Raw genomic sequence first — 15,637 nt, 5'->3', positions numbered from 1 at the left:
GCGAGACTTCAGGAATGTTCCACCAGGTGCGCTATGGTCGTTGAAAAAATTTTAAAACCTTAAAAAAGAAGTCTTTAGTATTTTTATGAAAATTTATAATGAAAATTAACAATATTAATACTGTGGTGATGCCGGGTGACATTGTAGACATTATTAATGTCAATAAATCAACAAAAATAATCTTAGGACCAGGCTTACGACGTGACTCGGATATTGTGTACACGTGCAAAGCAGGTGTCTTGAAAAAGAGAGAACCTTCAATTTTTTATGTGGACAGTTATCAAAAGCGGTATATAATATTTTGATTGACTTCCAATACATATAATTCTTTTCGCTTTACAAGCAATTTTAATTATTTCGCAATGGATTTAAATTCAATTATTTTTAGATATGTACCTGTACGTGGAGAAAATGTCATTGGTATTGTAACACAAAAGGGAGGTGATATCTTTAAAGTTGATATTGGAACCAGCGAACAGGCTTCACTGCCATTCCTAGCTTTCGAAGGAGCTACAAAAAAGAATCGACCTGATATAGAAGTTGGAGATATTGTTTTCACCAAGCTCTCTTTAGCTAGCAAAGATATGGAACCTGAATTGGTATGTGTAGATTCTCATGGGAAAGAAAAAAATTTAGGTCCCTTAAGCTCTGATGGGATGCTATTTAATTGCTCAATAAATCTTGTAAGAAAGATACTTAATCCTGATTTTCCATTGCTAAATGAGCTTTCAAAAAGTTATCAATTTGAGCTTGCTTGTGGAATGAATGGAAAAGTTTGGATCAAAGCTAGATCAGTTAAACACGTGATAGCTGTAGCTAATGCCATTTTAGCTGCAGAATATACTCCTGTGAACCAAATCTCACAGCTCTGTTCAGATATAGATAAAACATTATTGATGTCAAATTAGTAAAATAATAAAATTTATATATTTTTTTGTATGAATGAGTATCTATTTATTGTTTCAATATATGTAATATAATTTGTAAATAATTTTGTCATGATTTCTTAACCATTATATGTGAGTGATTACAGTGACAACCGTTATGAGAGATAGAATTAAATCTAATTGCATACATAGACGGCCTTTTTAATATCCTTAAAAATATATATATTGTTGCAATAACGTTAAGAAAATGGCATTTAACTTGCATAAAATGTATTAAAGAAATTTCAAAGTTTGATCTGTCTATTTAAGCCAGATTTGGCAAATATAAAAATTGAAATTCTACACAAAACAATTAGTTTTGTACAGCTACTCCAAAAAATTGATCATACAAAATGCAAAAATGAATAAATCTCTTGAAATAAATATTGCAACAATTGCTTTTTTTTCTTGAATGAATATTTATTTATTGCAAATAAATGTAGAATATAATTGCAATAAATATATTTATTCAAGTAAAAATATAAATAGGTTTAAAAAAATTTATTTCAAGGTATATATTAATTTTTGTGTAAAGTAGTTTATTTTGGTATATAGTAACTGTTAGTATAGAAGTAGCTTAGTGCAATTTAACACATTTATTCTGGTTTTAGACATTCCTAATTTTGAAATCAACTAATCTAATACTTAAATCACATACAGCTACAAAATTTAATAAATATCTGAGTTTTTGTTTGGTGGAATCGCTGACCTTGAATATCGTCTGATATGTGCCTAATAATTGTTGTTTACATTATTGCAATGACTTCTCTACTTTCTAACTTTCATAATGTTAAATGTCCGAGCACAACCTTTACTTAAAATTTTTCACTGATACTAATTTATTTTTTAATAGGAAATAAGTTTATCTTTTTCTTAAAATACATTGACTATTATAAAAAAAAGGTACACTGGTATAATCTATCACAAAGTTATAAACACACTTAATAAAAATATTTTGCATAACAAATATAAAAGCTGTATTTGGTAACTATGCATTTATATAGAATTTAAAAAAAAAAAATAAAAAATGCTTAATAAACCGTGCAATAAAATATAGCATAAGCAAACTCAATTTTCCATCACTCACAAAGTCATTAATGATATATATATATAAATGTGTGTGCTCCTTCCAAGGATGTAAAACTAATATTACACTAATATAAGATACTGGAATGATAAATACAGATTTTGCAAATTTAATGCAATCATCAATCTGCGCAATCCACATAAATATCACTTTTGGTATGTCATAGGCAGGCAATATGTATGTCAGGGACGATTTTTGGTGCAATTAGCAGCCATTAAATTATCTTATGGTGCTTTGCATACTATACTTTTCTCAGCAGGGTGCTTCGATATAGATATTTTACTGCGATACATTTAGTCGGACGATTAAAGCTATATGATTGTTTACTTCTTCTGATAAATCGCAACAAAAAAGAAATTTCCACTCTTTTCTTATTAGATGAATAAGGAATCATGATTATCAAGTTGATTCGTGATTTCATTAGTGAGTCTAAAGCTAATTCTATTGGTCAATGATATGAGTTTTAGTGTGTTATGTGCTATTATCACTGTAAGAATATGTTTCATGTAGCTATAGAACTATTAGACAATTTACCACTGCACTGATTTTGATTGTTTACCTTTAAGATGTATGAAAAAATCTTTACTTAAATTTGATAAAAAAACGGTTGGTTTTATTCCAATGTGCAAAAATAGCTTTTTGAGCTTTTACTTCTTTTATCACAAAGAAAGTAACCATTTCCATTTAAGAAGTGGCTTTTCTTTCCAATTTGATTAACATGTAGAAAATCATTTCTTATGTTACAGATGAAATAATATTCCTACAGTAATAAACATCACTGAAACTTTGTATTTTTTCTCCTAAAATCAAATGAATAAGTTATAAAGTGCAGTGAGAGAAATTCTTTAAAATGATGTAGTAAAACTTCTTTTATGATTGTTGCACTGTCTTAATTAGAAGAATAGTTATCTTGTCGACAATTGTTGTATGACTAAGTAAAGATAGTTATTTTCTCTCTCGATCGACACAATAACGTTTGAAAACCTGGAAAATCTTGAAACTCTAAGATGAAAATGATACTATATGTAGACAAATATTTTTAGCATAACTATAATTTATAGTATTATAAAAAATTGTCTTTGCTTATAGCTAAAATATTACGATGTCTTGGCTATATAAATATATATTTATATTATTGTTATTACCGTATTATCATTATTATTATTTCTTATCAGCGCAAAATTTATATCATTCACAACACAGAGTGCATAGTACGGATTTTCCGTTTCTCCCTCGCAGGAAAGTTGTTTTACTGCAAAAGGTTTCGAGAGAAAAACAGATTGACTCCAGCGTAACATTGCACAACCAATGTTTATACAACCTGCACCAAAACTTGTCTGCAGGAAAATGTAAATAAATAAGTTTAAAATTGGAAAGAGATAAAATCTAACACGAAATAATAATACTGAAGAAAGACTTTTACAATATATGAATTATTTGCGATAAAAATTGATAAATAAATTTACTTTCACGCATTTAAGCTCTTAGAGTAAAAACTCATCACCCGATAATCAGCGATGATGTCGAGTATAAAAAAATTGTTAAAACTCTTCAATGGAAGATCAATTGTTCAATTTGATAATAGATAATTTTTTTGAGACATTCTTGGAATGTATTGGCGAAAACAATGTCGAGAATGTTTTACTAAAATTTTTGTACGTTTTTTTCCCTGTTATAATTTTATATAAAATTTTTAATTTTTGTGGAAAATATCGTCTAAAATATGGAAATTATTCTATTGTCAGTATGAACCAGCTAAAAATATAATCCAATTCTGATTGATACTAAAGAAGTCGTTAGTCTTAGCTTAAGCTTAATTCTCTATAATTAATGAACCATGCGCTAGTGAAATTGTGCATTTCTGTAAATCTACAAGTTTAAAACGGATTTTTGATTCCCGTAACTTTTAGCAAACACGAATACTATTCTGAAAAGTATACTATAAGCGTGTCAAGCCTGCAACTCTCGGTTACAGTAGCTTTAAGCACATCAATTGGACCTATAGCAAATTATTTGAAATATTTGCAACACTTTCCCAGATGCTCTTCGTTAAAAGTGAATCGCGAGATTCTTTGTCTGTGACTGGAGCACAACCAGAGTACAATTTCGGAAGTATAATATTGATGATATCTATACAACGTCTATGGCGAAAAAAAAATTGTTTTGAAACAAAGGAACTTTCACCAACTCTGCTCATTATTAAAGGCAGTATATGAGATTCTCTCATAAAATCAGGCCTGTTGAGCTACGATAGCTGTATCCTCTTCTGATGCAATCGTCAGGCCCATTAAACTTGTCAGCATCTCTTTGCTTTCTTGATCATTTTTGTTTTTATGTATGCTCAAACTCCATGATCAAGTCTCAGCAAGTAAAGAAGCTCGCCTTTATGCAATTAAAAACTTGCACAATTTCAATTCATTAATTCGGTGTCCTTGCAGTCTTACTAATTATCTGGCGTCTCGAAGCGCTAACGAAATTAATTCTTCGAGCTTCATATAATAAACGTCTTCTCAAAAAGTTGCAAAAATTTAGCAAAATCTTGAACACTTTGCTTTGATATAATAAAATAAGGAGTATGGCCAAATGTATCATTATACCTTTTTTTTCGTAATTTTTGTTCGCTTGTTTGTTGTTTTTGTATGCTTTTTTTTTGTAATTTTTTGAGGCCATCTTACTTCCCTGATAGCACGATAAAGTGCAGAGATATCCTAGAAACATTTTATTGTAATACTGTAATGTCTCTGAGATATTACAAATTCTTTTCAATTTTTACAGTGAAGCATTTCTGAGTTATCTCGGAGACAGCGCTGAGACAGTTATAAAAGTGTTTTGAAATAAATTAGGGGTATGCCTACTCTCTGCACATATGTAAATATAAAAACGGTAAAATCATAATAGCTTTTGTTTATATAATAATTTCCTTCATAAATTGACATAACCATTCTTAATTAGTTTTTTTTTATTTAAGAATAGAAATTTATTCTATCCTTAATATGATTTGAGCTTGTCACAATCAGGTATACTTTGCTCACAGCAGTCTGAAGTCTTACCCACTCTACTAGCTTGTAATTTAATTTATTTTGTGTTTGTGATACTGTATTTAAACAGAATAAGTAGACATACACATAACTTTAGTAGATTGAAAAATTTCGAAACTGCTTTAAAAACTTAAAAGCAGTAAATGGATTTGATAGTAAATAATTAAAACAATTCTATACACATTTTTTTCATATTATTAATATTTGCAGAGTTGAGTAATAATTTTTGCATGTTATTCTCCTAAACAAGTCGCTATGCTTTCTGACAAATATTAACAATACAAACATATTTTGTAATATTCCTTTTTTTTTGGTACCACTTTCCAGTAATTACACCTGATTATTAAAAAAGTTTAATTTTGTCTCAAAACTATATGTCAGAATTGTTTTAAAAAATCCCTCAGAAATGCCTCAAAGATATCTTATAATAGTCTCAATACTTCTTTTAGGAGAATCTTACAAGAAGCTATCTCCGAGACTTCTCAGAGATAACTTAGTGTGAATTTTAAGATTGAAGAATATCTGAACTGTATCTGACATAATATGTGCTGTCAGGGATTACTTCTTTTAAGCGTAACGAGCCAAATCAAACTTTAATGCTAAAGCCGCCTGGGCTGGACGACGCAGTTGTTATTGAGATAAGTTGTTGTTTGATGATTGCAGTTCTCGTCGTCAGACATGTGCTCCGTTCTCTCATCAAAGAAACCCGGATTCAGAATAATGTTGGGCACCAATTCAATCACTTCCTGCTCCTCCAGCTGCGCTGCAAATTCGGAACGGAGATTAATTTTCATTAGTCTAGGCCATGGACCATATTAGCTTCTACCCTTTCCCTTCATATCTATTTTCTTGCCAGTATTCATGTCATCTGCATATTAAGTTCCATCCTTTAATCTTTTAATCCTTCCTTGATAAAATACTTAATTCCAGTGACTTTTTATATTTTCTCAGGTAACCTACCTTTAGATTGATTGCTAGTATTTTCTACTAATATTATCTAGGCCTCATTACTCTATTACTATCCAGATCAGTCGACTAAGTTTATAGATATTAATCTATTACATGATAGTCATCTATTCATTCTGCATAACACGACTTATGCAACAGCTAAAATTCTTAAGACTTGTCATTCATGAGATTTACACATTCCTATAGAAACTACAAAGTGCTAAATTAATAAGTATATGACATAAATGATGTAGAAGAAAATGTTAAAGGATTACTTGAGTGCCTTATTTTGTTGGTTAATCTGAGTGCAAAATTGATAAAGTGGAGTAATAAGTATAGACTATCAGTAGTTATGAGTTGCTAATTAATTTACAAAGCGCTTGCAGCAGGAAAAAATTAGTCAGAGTTCATTGGTACTTTAAAGGATTAATTTATTAAGAGGCATATATATCTAATTTTAAAGAAAGCTAAAGATCAGGGCTATTGATTAATTGAGTGATTAACGATGCTATAGTTTCTGCTGAAGTCTTTGAAGGTTGGTTATTTTAGAAAATGATTAAAAAATCTATAGAAGATGAAAAGTGGGGTAAACATCCTTTTGTATATAATATTATTAGTAGCAAAAGAAGATAGCATTGAAGAGATAGAGTAGAAGCAAAAGCATTAAGTAGAGTTATTGGAAATGCTTACAGGGTGCCTTGCACTCACGATAGAGGAGATAACATGTGCCTAAACCAAGAATCATAAGAGTTCCCATTACAATGCCTACCGCTGCTACCCAGACACGAGTGTCAAAAGTTTCCACACCAGCTAAAAAATGTCTTGCAAGCTCTGAAAATTAATTTTCACTTAAATTTTTACAAGCTTCCTTCTGTAAGATTGTTAATTTTTATTTACAACTATAGGATTGTTTTTTATTTTTAATTTTAATAATTCTACCTAGCTCTTCTATACTGTGTTGAGTGTGATTTTCAACTTCAACTATCTCTCCCCTGCCCAGCTGGTTTGTAGCCCATACTCTAAATGAATATGTTGTGTTTGGCAACAAGTGATATACATCAATTTGTCTCTGAGAAATAAAAATATACTAAAATTTTTGAAGTCTGTAATTTGCTTACATCTTCATATTTTTAGAATACATACTGAATTTGGGGGAATGTGTGTTGGAACAATTGGCATCCAGTCTTCTGGTTCCTCACCTGGACCAGTTTTAAGACGATATTCTGCAGTAAAGTCTATGATAGGATAACCACCTGTACCAGCAACTTCCCACAGAATATTTGCCAGAATTGTAGAAGGCTTTACCCATACATTATGTAAAGCAGGAGGTGGTGCTATATTAAAAATTTGTAAATAAGTACTGAAATAAGATAAAAGAAATTAAATACTTTTATGGAGTAACTCACTTCTGACTTCAACATTAATCTGGGTTTTTGCAGCTTCAGCATCATTATCAAAAGTGCATGAATAATTTCCAGCATCCTCAGAGCTGACGTTTACCAACTCCAAAGCACCATTTGGCTCAACTTTTAATCTTTTGATCTGACCATCCTCACGCCCTTCCCTGACCCACATCACCCCTACAGACTCTCTGGATCTTCCCCAATCAGCATCACAAAGGAGTGTCAAATTTTGTCCAATGTCCACAGCTACATTAAAGAACTGTACTGTGGACACTGACTCTTGCCATACTAAACAAAAGAAAAAGGGAAAATTCAATATTCTTTAAAAACATTTTGCAAATAAATATTACAGGTGTTCATGCACAGACAGGATGCAGAAATTTGTTATTGACTCCATTTATCAATTATCATGAAAATTATTTATAAATGGCCGGATAGAGAATGAGAGCACAAGGCTCTCATAAATTGTCCCTGAACGATAACAATCAGGCACTTACGACAAATTGTTGTACGAGGGGGAATGAGAATGTGTGTATAGGTATACATTGATCGTGCGGTATACATATCTATTGATACAAGATAGGGATGCTCACCTGTCAGGAAGAGAATGAGTAACGAAATTTTGTGACCAATCATCGTGCCATATTAGACGGACCAGAAGACTTCCTAGCAAAAGTTTGTTATCGGTGATTCCTGCCCTGCATTTTTAGCGTGAATTTCTGTCGACCGCCTCCTGTCAGTGCTTGGCTGTCAAATTCATTGTTGCCTGCAGATAGAACACCACCCGTCTGCTACTGACTGCCGCTCTTACAAAACGCAACAACGCGCTCTTCTGGATTTCCCGCCAACTATTAAACATAACCTTGAAGAAACTAAAATTCACTAGATACCACTGGTAGACCTGCTTTTTTTGTCATATTCCCGTCAAAAAGTGTACAGGAAAAAACTAATGCTTCTAGCAAAATTTTCAATCATTCGACAAGGCTTAGATACATCAGATAATAAGTATTTCTTAGACTCAATTATTTTAAAACGTTTTTATATCTTTTAAATTACAATTCGTTGTATTACTTAGGGAACGTTTAACATATTTTTAATTTCGACAAATGTTATGGGCAGCCTGCAATGTAGTGACAAAAGTTTTAAATTGGAAGTAGAGAGCTTTGAATCATTTACGTTTTTGGTAATCATTAATGTAGTGTTCAAGTATTTTAAAGCAGAAAAAAGCTACTATATGTAAAAGTGAACTCTAGTTACATTTTATTTCCATCATACTTTGATGAACGATGTTTGTGTTAACAATGTACAAATTTGCGCCAAACTTGGATACATACAACAATCTCTACTACCTATTTCTATACATTTTGTTTGTTCTTTAATTAATTTTAATGAATTCTAAATGCAAACCACGAGTCTCGTTATATTCATTACGCTTACATTTGATTTGCCTTGAATTGCATTAAGATTACGGCAACGTAAAAACATAGATATAATCTTTAGTCCAAATGAAAGAATAACAAGAACAGAATTACATATGGTTCTTTATATCTTCAATTTTAAGTTAGGATGATAGCAGATAAAGCGACATAGTGACGTGAGTAAACGTAATTCAAGACAAATAAAAACGGAAGCGGCGTGATATCAATGTGCTTTTCACGCTCTATTTTTATTTCTCTCTTTCTCATTAACTATACCTTTACATTTACGTTCACTACATTGTTTTGTCTGCCATTATCCTTACCTATAACATTTAATACATAATATTTTTCCTGAAAATCAAGGGCTATTATATATTTATATTTTCAGGCTAAGAAATTTGGGTTTTGTGTAAGCTATCATGATGTAAAGAAACTATTACGTCATAGATTGAACTGTTTTGTCCCTTTTCATGTGACGCAAACAATGACGTAAACGTTCCAAAAATCGATTAGTTACATTTATGTACATGCTTTTATTCCAACATTCAAATGAGGAAACTTTACAGTGGGAAAGGAAACCCGATAGATTTTACAAGGTTATAATAAAGGATCCGTAAAATTTGGAAATGTCAATTACAAAGGTTTGTTGAAAAAATTCTCTTTGCTTTATCCAAGAAGGTCAAATTAGACTTTTATGCCAAGAATATTTAGGGTTTCGAGTTTGAAGGTTGAAGGGTTAGCTATGTACAACTCTCGTGACTGACATTTCTATCTCGCATCTATATACCGATAAAAACTAATCCTGATAAGATCACAGTCGGATGGTTCAAGATAATAGTTTATTCTATCATGAACTTAAGTTTTAAAAAATTCTTAAAAACATCGACATTTGGAATGAGAGAGAGGGAAAATTTGATAAAATAATTTAAATAAAACGAGAATATTCTAAAAGAACATATTGATAAATATTATTATTTTTCAAGATAAAATTGGACTTGATTGGATAAAGATTTTTCGTGTCTCAAAGGGCATGAGGTTTGGGCTATTTCACTAGAAATATATAAAGGAGATATATCGGGGAATGGATGATAGCAAGGAGGGGTTGGAAAAGAGAGAAAGGATAGGTAGAGAGATAGAGAAGCAGGGACTGGAAGAGAGAGAGAGAGAGAGAGAGATCTGGCTGGAAGTTCGACCCGTCCTCTCGAAATGTCAAAGGTTGCCGCGCAAGACAACAACAAACCAAGATGGCATGGAAGTGGAAGCGCCAGTTTTCCAGAATCCTAGGTGCCATTGTTACTATCTCATTGCTGGAACGAAGCTGCTCGCATTAATTGCCAACCTTCCGCCTTTTCCCTTTATTATGCGCACTGCACTGCACCACTTCTCGTTCTCTCGTTTTTTCTTTTCAACCATTTCAACGCCTCTGACTAATTAGGTCCACCTCTTATCACGGTACACTAAGAAACATCTCGTTACTTCCCCCCTGTTTTTTCCCCAAATAGGCTCGAAAATTCAAAAATTCAAGCCTTTGCTAATAATTTATCTAATTTATAGCACAACGAAGAAGAACAAATTCGCACAAGATTTCTATGGGCGTGGATGACCTGAGAGAGTAAACAAGGGCGGAGAAGGTGGGGAATCTTTGTTTACCCCGAAAATTCTGGCAGACAGAGTGGCGCTGTAGTTTGGAGATGCACTAGCCTCGTTTCAGATTAATGGCGTTTGTCAAAAAACTGGAACGATACGTGGGAGCTCCGTGGGAAGAGATTTGGTACTTTTGTCACGAATACAATCGTGCTGCTAAGGTCTCGAGAATCCAAATGCGCGAGTAGAGCAACAAGTAACCAGATTCTGTACGCGAGCCTAGGCCAAGCAAGTTTAATCGAGTTCTATCCAGATCCATTCCTAGCAATTGCACTCGATATATGCCCTTGGAGAGAAAAAGAGAGTCACCTAAGTTTTTGCACCTATTGGTAAACCCATTTGTGTGTAATACTATTCAAATAAAAGAGATACGGAGAGGTTAAAATAATCTTTCCTTAGCCCTTTATAAGACATTATTCCTCGCAGCTTATTTTCATGTAACTGATCTGCCATTGGGCACTGGTAAACCAATCAGCAATTAAGAGATCTTTCGGTTTTAAAGAGCAAGGAAACTTTCCACAACGTTCCCAGAGATAACTCAGTGAGTTAAAATAATTTCTTCGTGCTCTCAGTATTCCCTCAAAACTGAATTGGATCATAACAAATCTTTTGTGAATTAAACTAGTTAAATATTGCTCTTAGCTTAAGGATGCTTTTACCTTTATGTATTATTTTTTTAGACGTATAAAATCTAACAGGCTACTCACGATTGAACACCTAGACTAAATTAATTGGCAACGAGCGCTCGCTGAATTGCGGAAAGACTGATCGGACCAGCCTCGTAAATATCAAATGTCCAGCTGCCACGCAACGACCGGAAACGTTATGCTCGCCATTGTTCACACAATCAGATCGCAAACAGACTCTTGTCAAAGCAATAAATGTCTCCGGATACTTTTTCTACTACGATTAATTTTAATCGGAGTCCTTGGATTCTTTTTCAATCGTATTCCATCAATATCTACGCTCTTATTCAATAACGTAACATGCGTTACTAATATTTATTTCCACCGGAAGCTCGATTGAGTGCTCATTTTAGTCTACATCCAAATCCCATCTTGAGTTTATCGTAAGGCTGAGCATCATGGGTTCTTTTGAGTAATAACTATAATCTGGAGAGTGAGTCGCTGAATTTCATGAAAAAATAAGAGTCACATGAGTTTAAAAATATATTTGTATAAAATATGAGTAACTTATTATTACCGCTATTAGAAAATGTTAATCGAAGGATACAATTAGGTTAGTAAAATTGAAATAATTTGTAATTGTGAATTGTTTTATTTCCAACTGTTAATATTTATTATTTCTTTTAAAGTTACATTTTGACATGGAAATACCGAACACTCGAACAGTGTGAAAGCATCCATATAAAGAAGAAAAAAAATGACAAACGAAAGATCAATTTTCAACGCACTTCGAGAATTCAACCATAACAAGAAATTGCATCATGTATTTACGCGCGTCTTCAATAAGAGTTATTTATTCAGGATTGTCAAATGTGGCGAATACGATTTTTAGAAATTCTTCGTGCCAGGGGACTTTGATCTCAGTGGAGAATTCGAGGTATAATTGGAAGCTGAGAGGATTGCCTGGAAATGTCAAGAGTTCAACAGCATTTGACCACAACGCAGGAATCGAAAACAGAGGATTCACGAGTATCAGAAGATACTCGGATGGGAAAAAGAGCGATGACTGCTATCCAACTCAATGCCATCCGGTTAAAGACATGAAAGATCCTTGTCCCAAGAAGCCTCCGCCATCTTGCGTTACTTGCAATAACGATCCCTGTAGACATTATGACAGCAATGATGATGACGATAACAGCTGCCCTGATCCGGATAAGAGCAGTAAAAAAATTGACCGCTAAACTTTCCTCGTTCTTATCTCTTTATTGTTATATATAAAGCAAACTAATATCTAATTTAAATATCTATTTACATTGTTATGGCCCACATACAATGAAAGGAGCAAAGGCTAAAATTTATTATTTTAGAAATTTAAACCAAAATGAGAAGTTATCCTTTGCTTATTTTTTATTATTTATAACCTTTCATAATGACTGGGCATTTACATTAGACTGCTCTAGTAATATTTGTTTACGTGCGACCTCTGCCTGCTGATCCCGATCAATTCTCTTTCCACTATGGAGACGAATACGGCCAATAAAGACCGGTGTTTCCACCTTTTAGTAAATTTATCCATTTAGTAATGCTTGAAATTAAATATTAAATAGACTTTACTAAGGTTTGTAATTTTAACCAAACATATAAATTATTGCTAATAGGTGGAAAATCATAGCTAAATCTGCAGCGCAGTCCCAGCAGCAAAATTGGTCCTAGCGACGTCAGAATGATCAGAATTCTGGTCATCCTGATATCATTGGGACCACTTTTGCTACCAAGAAGAAACTTTCTACAAACTGAACATTTTGTATGTAAATTCTGTAGGAGATTTGTGGGTCCAAAAATTGTCACTCTATCGTTTACTCTTCACTATGATCAAATATTTTAAATCTAAAGTATATACATATTTTTAAATAAGTGAATTAAAAAATGGGAACACCAATCTTTGTGTAAAAAATATAGAATTGTGTTCTGAGTTCTTCTCAATTTATTTATCGTCTCTTGACGGGGCATTAAGTGTTCTGAAACATTAAGCGCGATTTTCTAAAACCGGGAAAGGGTTGGAACAGCAAAATTATGTAATTTACTAAGGTTTTACTTACAAAGGGTTTCTTAATTATGTTCAAATGTGTGTGTACATGTTAACTAAGATATTACTACAATTGTACTATGTTTGCAATAATTCTTGGAACGGCAAATCTATAGAATATATAATCTGTTTACATTTTGTAAGAAATCTTTGCACTGTGCAGGATCTAGAGCTATATTCCAGTCATAGTGGAAGCTGAATGACGGCCGGTTTTTCCATCAACTGTTAACTTTTGGAACTTAATGGAATTTACTACAGTTTTTAATTTTTACCAAACAGATAAATTTGATCAAATTGGAGAACCTGGCTGTCATGATAATATACATGCAGTATCATCGTACAATAATAATATTTGTATACGTTGCAATTCTCAACCTAATTTAAAAAAGTTCCGTATTGTGTTTGCTAAGATTTTTGTTACCATTATTGTGATTTAGTTTGATCTAAAATGTATTTCTTGCAGAACACGATGCACGATTTAAACTGTTCAGGGCCATCACCCTTTTCGTGGGTTTTCCTCTGATAGTGTTGATGACTATTCACTCCTTTAGAGAGAACGAAGCTAGAAGTAAGCAGCCCAGGCCGCCATTCGTATATTACCCATACATGCATCGTCGAACGAAGGTATATAAATAAGCTATGAAGGTATTTCAATAACTTAATCGCGATTCGATCATTGGGGTCTCTAGCGTCTCACGTTTAGGGACGTGGAAAATAAAGTGAGATAGCCAGTCCTTCGACATCCCGGCCAATCGATTAAAGAAGACCCACGCGAGTCTCGTCCCACAGACCACAATTTTCCACTCCGCATAACGCTTTTCCTCGACCTTCTTCTTTCATTTACAATCCATTTCCCTTTTCTAGGACTATGCATGGGGCGATGGGAATCATACTCTCTTCCACAACCCAAGAGTGAACCCTGTACCACCTCACGGATATGAAATCGATGATCCAAATGAACCGAAATCATCCTAACTTTACAAATTCTTCTATTTATTTCAGTCAAAATTGCAAGTTCCCGTGGAGTAACCAAAACTCATATTTAATTAATTTTCAAGCAATTTCCTTTTTTTAATTTCATATTTTTTCAGATCTCGTGTTACATAAAGCAGCTGGATGGCCTTTTCTAGGAACATAAATGGAGAATGCCAAATATTCCTTTGTGGGGCAATATTGGAAGTTGATTTTGAAATTTGAGACATCCTACAAATTTGACAATGGCCGCTGTTCTCGAGATTTATCGCTTGTGGTGATCTTTATTCATGGAGTTTAGCTGCAACGCTACCACACGTTCACACTTGAATACACATACATATAGAATAACGTTCTGTCGTTAGAATACAGGAAGCTGCACTTCCGGCAAAAACCACGCAAAACGCGATTACGATTAATTTTCCTAAATCTATATGAAAAAAATGGATTGTTTTCTAAACAATATACAATTTATATTTAAAGTGGCAACTCTAATGTACCACGCCTTGAAATCTACTTTTAAACTTTTCATAGAATTTATCATATATTTTTATCAATTTTCTTACATACAGGGTCCGCCAGTTAAAACGTCCCAAAGCATAAATACAAGAAGACACGTATCTTCATAAATATTAAGAATATCAATTTTTTTTACAAGATCTTTTTTAAACATCTTACTATTTACATTCAAGAAGGTCTTATAAAAAATGTTGATATCTTTAATAGTTATGGTGATATGCATCTTCTTGAATTTATACTCTGAAGCGTTTTAAAATACGAACTCTGTATAATATCGTGCACGCTCGCGCTAATAAAAAAAGTAATACTTTACGTTGACTACGAAATCCATTCATTTTATTCGTTAATCTGACAGAAATTTCCTAGGGAATCTTAATGTTATTAGGAAAATAGTTGAAGATTACTGTATGAGTTTAATTAATCGTGGATGAATTTACTTTAGGGCTGCTTATACTTTATTTAACGAGATTAATTAGAAATAGAGAGAGGGAGAGGGGGATGAGAATTGGTCGAGTATATTATTACACAGTATATGTATATAAATATACTATAAGTAGCGTGGAAAAGGGTAGTTTTAAATAGACACTTTATACCTGTGATCACTTGCATATAGCATGTTACTTGATATATACATACGCTGCATGTAAGTAGCGAGTATGTGTGTCTGCGATACTCGACGTCACACTACGCGTATTCAAGATGGATAAACACTGATTAGTCTATATTCATCCTTCAGACGTTTGCCAGCCGACTAATTTTTTCATCATTAGAGATTACTAAGGTTTTCATCCATCCTAAGCCTTAAAGACAACTAGAATCATACAATCTTCAAATTTATTGCTCTTGCAAACAAGCATCTCATTTGCATCATGCTCTGTCTTAATTTTATAACTATTATTGAGAATCACCGAATTGTAAAAAATATTTGTCTACTCGATCTTGTATTGCTTCGGAAATGAACAGCATGAAG

The 15,637-nt window shown here is 32.9% G+C and overlaps 3 protein-coding genes across 11 annotated transcripts; 2 read left to right on the top strand and 1 right to left on the bottom strand.

Moving 5' to 3' along the window:
- Positions 1–69: 69 nt before the first annotated feature.
- Positions 70–1,295, top strand: Rrp40 (exosome complex component Rrp40). The gene is made up of 2 exons (XM_066735764.1): positions 70–289; positions 389–1,295. Exons 1-2 carry the CDS (start codon positions 99–101, stop codon positions 906–908), a joined length of 711 nt encoding a protein of 236 aa, XP_066591861.1. The 5' UTR covers positions 70–98; the 3' UTR covers positions 909–1,295.
- A 3,670-nt stretch (positions 1,296–4,965) lies between these two features.
- On the bottom strand, positions 4,966–8,221 carry LOC136778671 (contactin-1). 3 transcript variants are annotated; one of them, XM_066735761.1, is made up of 6 exons: positions 7,996–8,216; positions 7,406–7,690; positions 7,143–7,333; positions 6,939–7,068; positions 6,690–6,830; positions 4,966–5,814 (listed from the first exon to the last, which is right to left on the bottom strand). In XM_066735761.1, the coding sequence occupies exons 1-6, from the start codon at positions 8,036–8,038 to the stop codon at positions 5,651–5,653; spliced, it is 954 nt and encodes a 317-aa protein (XP_066591858.1). In that variant the 5' UTR covers positions 8,039–8,216; the 3' UTR covers positions 4,966–5,650. The 3 variants fall into 3 exon arrangements, with proteins under 3 accessions (XP_066591858.1, XP_066591859.1, XP_066591860.1); XM_066735762.1 differs by having other exon boundaries at positions 4,966–5,809; XM_066735763.1 differs by lacking the exon at positions 6,690–6,830 and having other exon boundaries at positions 7,996–8,221.
- A 158-nt stretch (positions 8,222–8,379) lies between these two features.
- Positions 8,380–14,739, top strand: LOC136778673 (uncharacterized). 7 transcript variants are annotated; one of them, XM_066735769.1, is made up of 6 exons: positions 8,380–8,585; positions 9,209–11,703; positions 11,780–12,311; positions 13,640–13,800; positions 14,041–14,186; positions 14,268–14,739. In XM_066735769.1, exons 3-5 carry the CDS (start codon positions 11,912–11,914, stop codon positions 14,149–14,151), a joined length of 672 nt encoding a protein of 223 aa, XP_066591866.1. In that variant the 5' UTR covers positions 8,380–8,585; positions 9,209–11,703; positions 11,780–11,911; the 3' UTR covers positions 14,152–14,186; positions 14,268–14,739. The 7 variants fall into 7 exon arrangements, with proteins under 7 accessions (XP_066591866.1, XP_066591865.1, XP_066591868.1 ...); XM_066735768.1 differs by having other exon boundaries at positions 8,380–9,461; positions 9,804–11,703; XM_066735771.1 differs by having other exon boundaries at positions 8,380–10,104; positions 10,375–11,703.
- Positions 14,740–15,637: the final 898 nt, after the last annotated feature.

The sequence above is a fragment of the Prorops nasuta genome, unplaced genomic scaffold (assembly GCF_024137725.1).
Source record: "Prorops nasuta isolate Cenicafe-Biocafe unplaced genomic scaffold, Cenicafe_Pnas_1.2 PNAS00014, whole genome shotgun sequence".
Classification (NCBI taxonomy): domain Eukaryota; kingdom Metazoa; phylum Arthropoda; class Insecta; order Hymenoptera; family Bethylidae; genus Prorops; species Prorops nasuta.
This window is presented reverse-complemented; position numbering and strand designations above follow the sequence as displayed.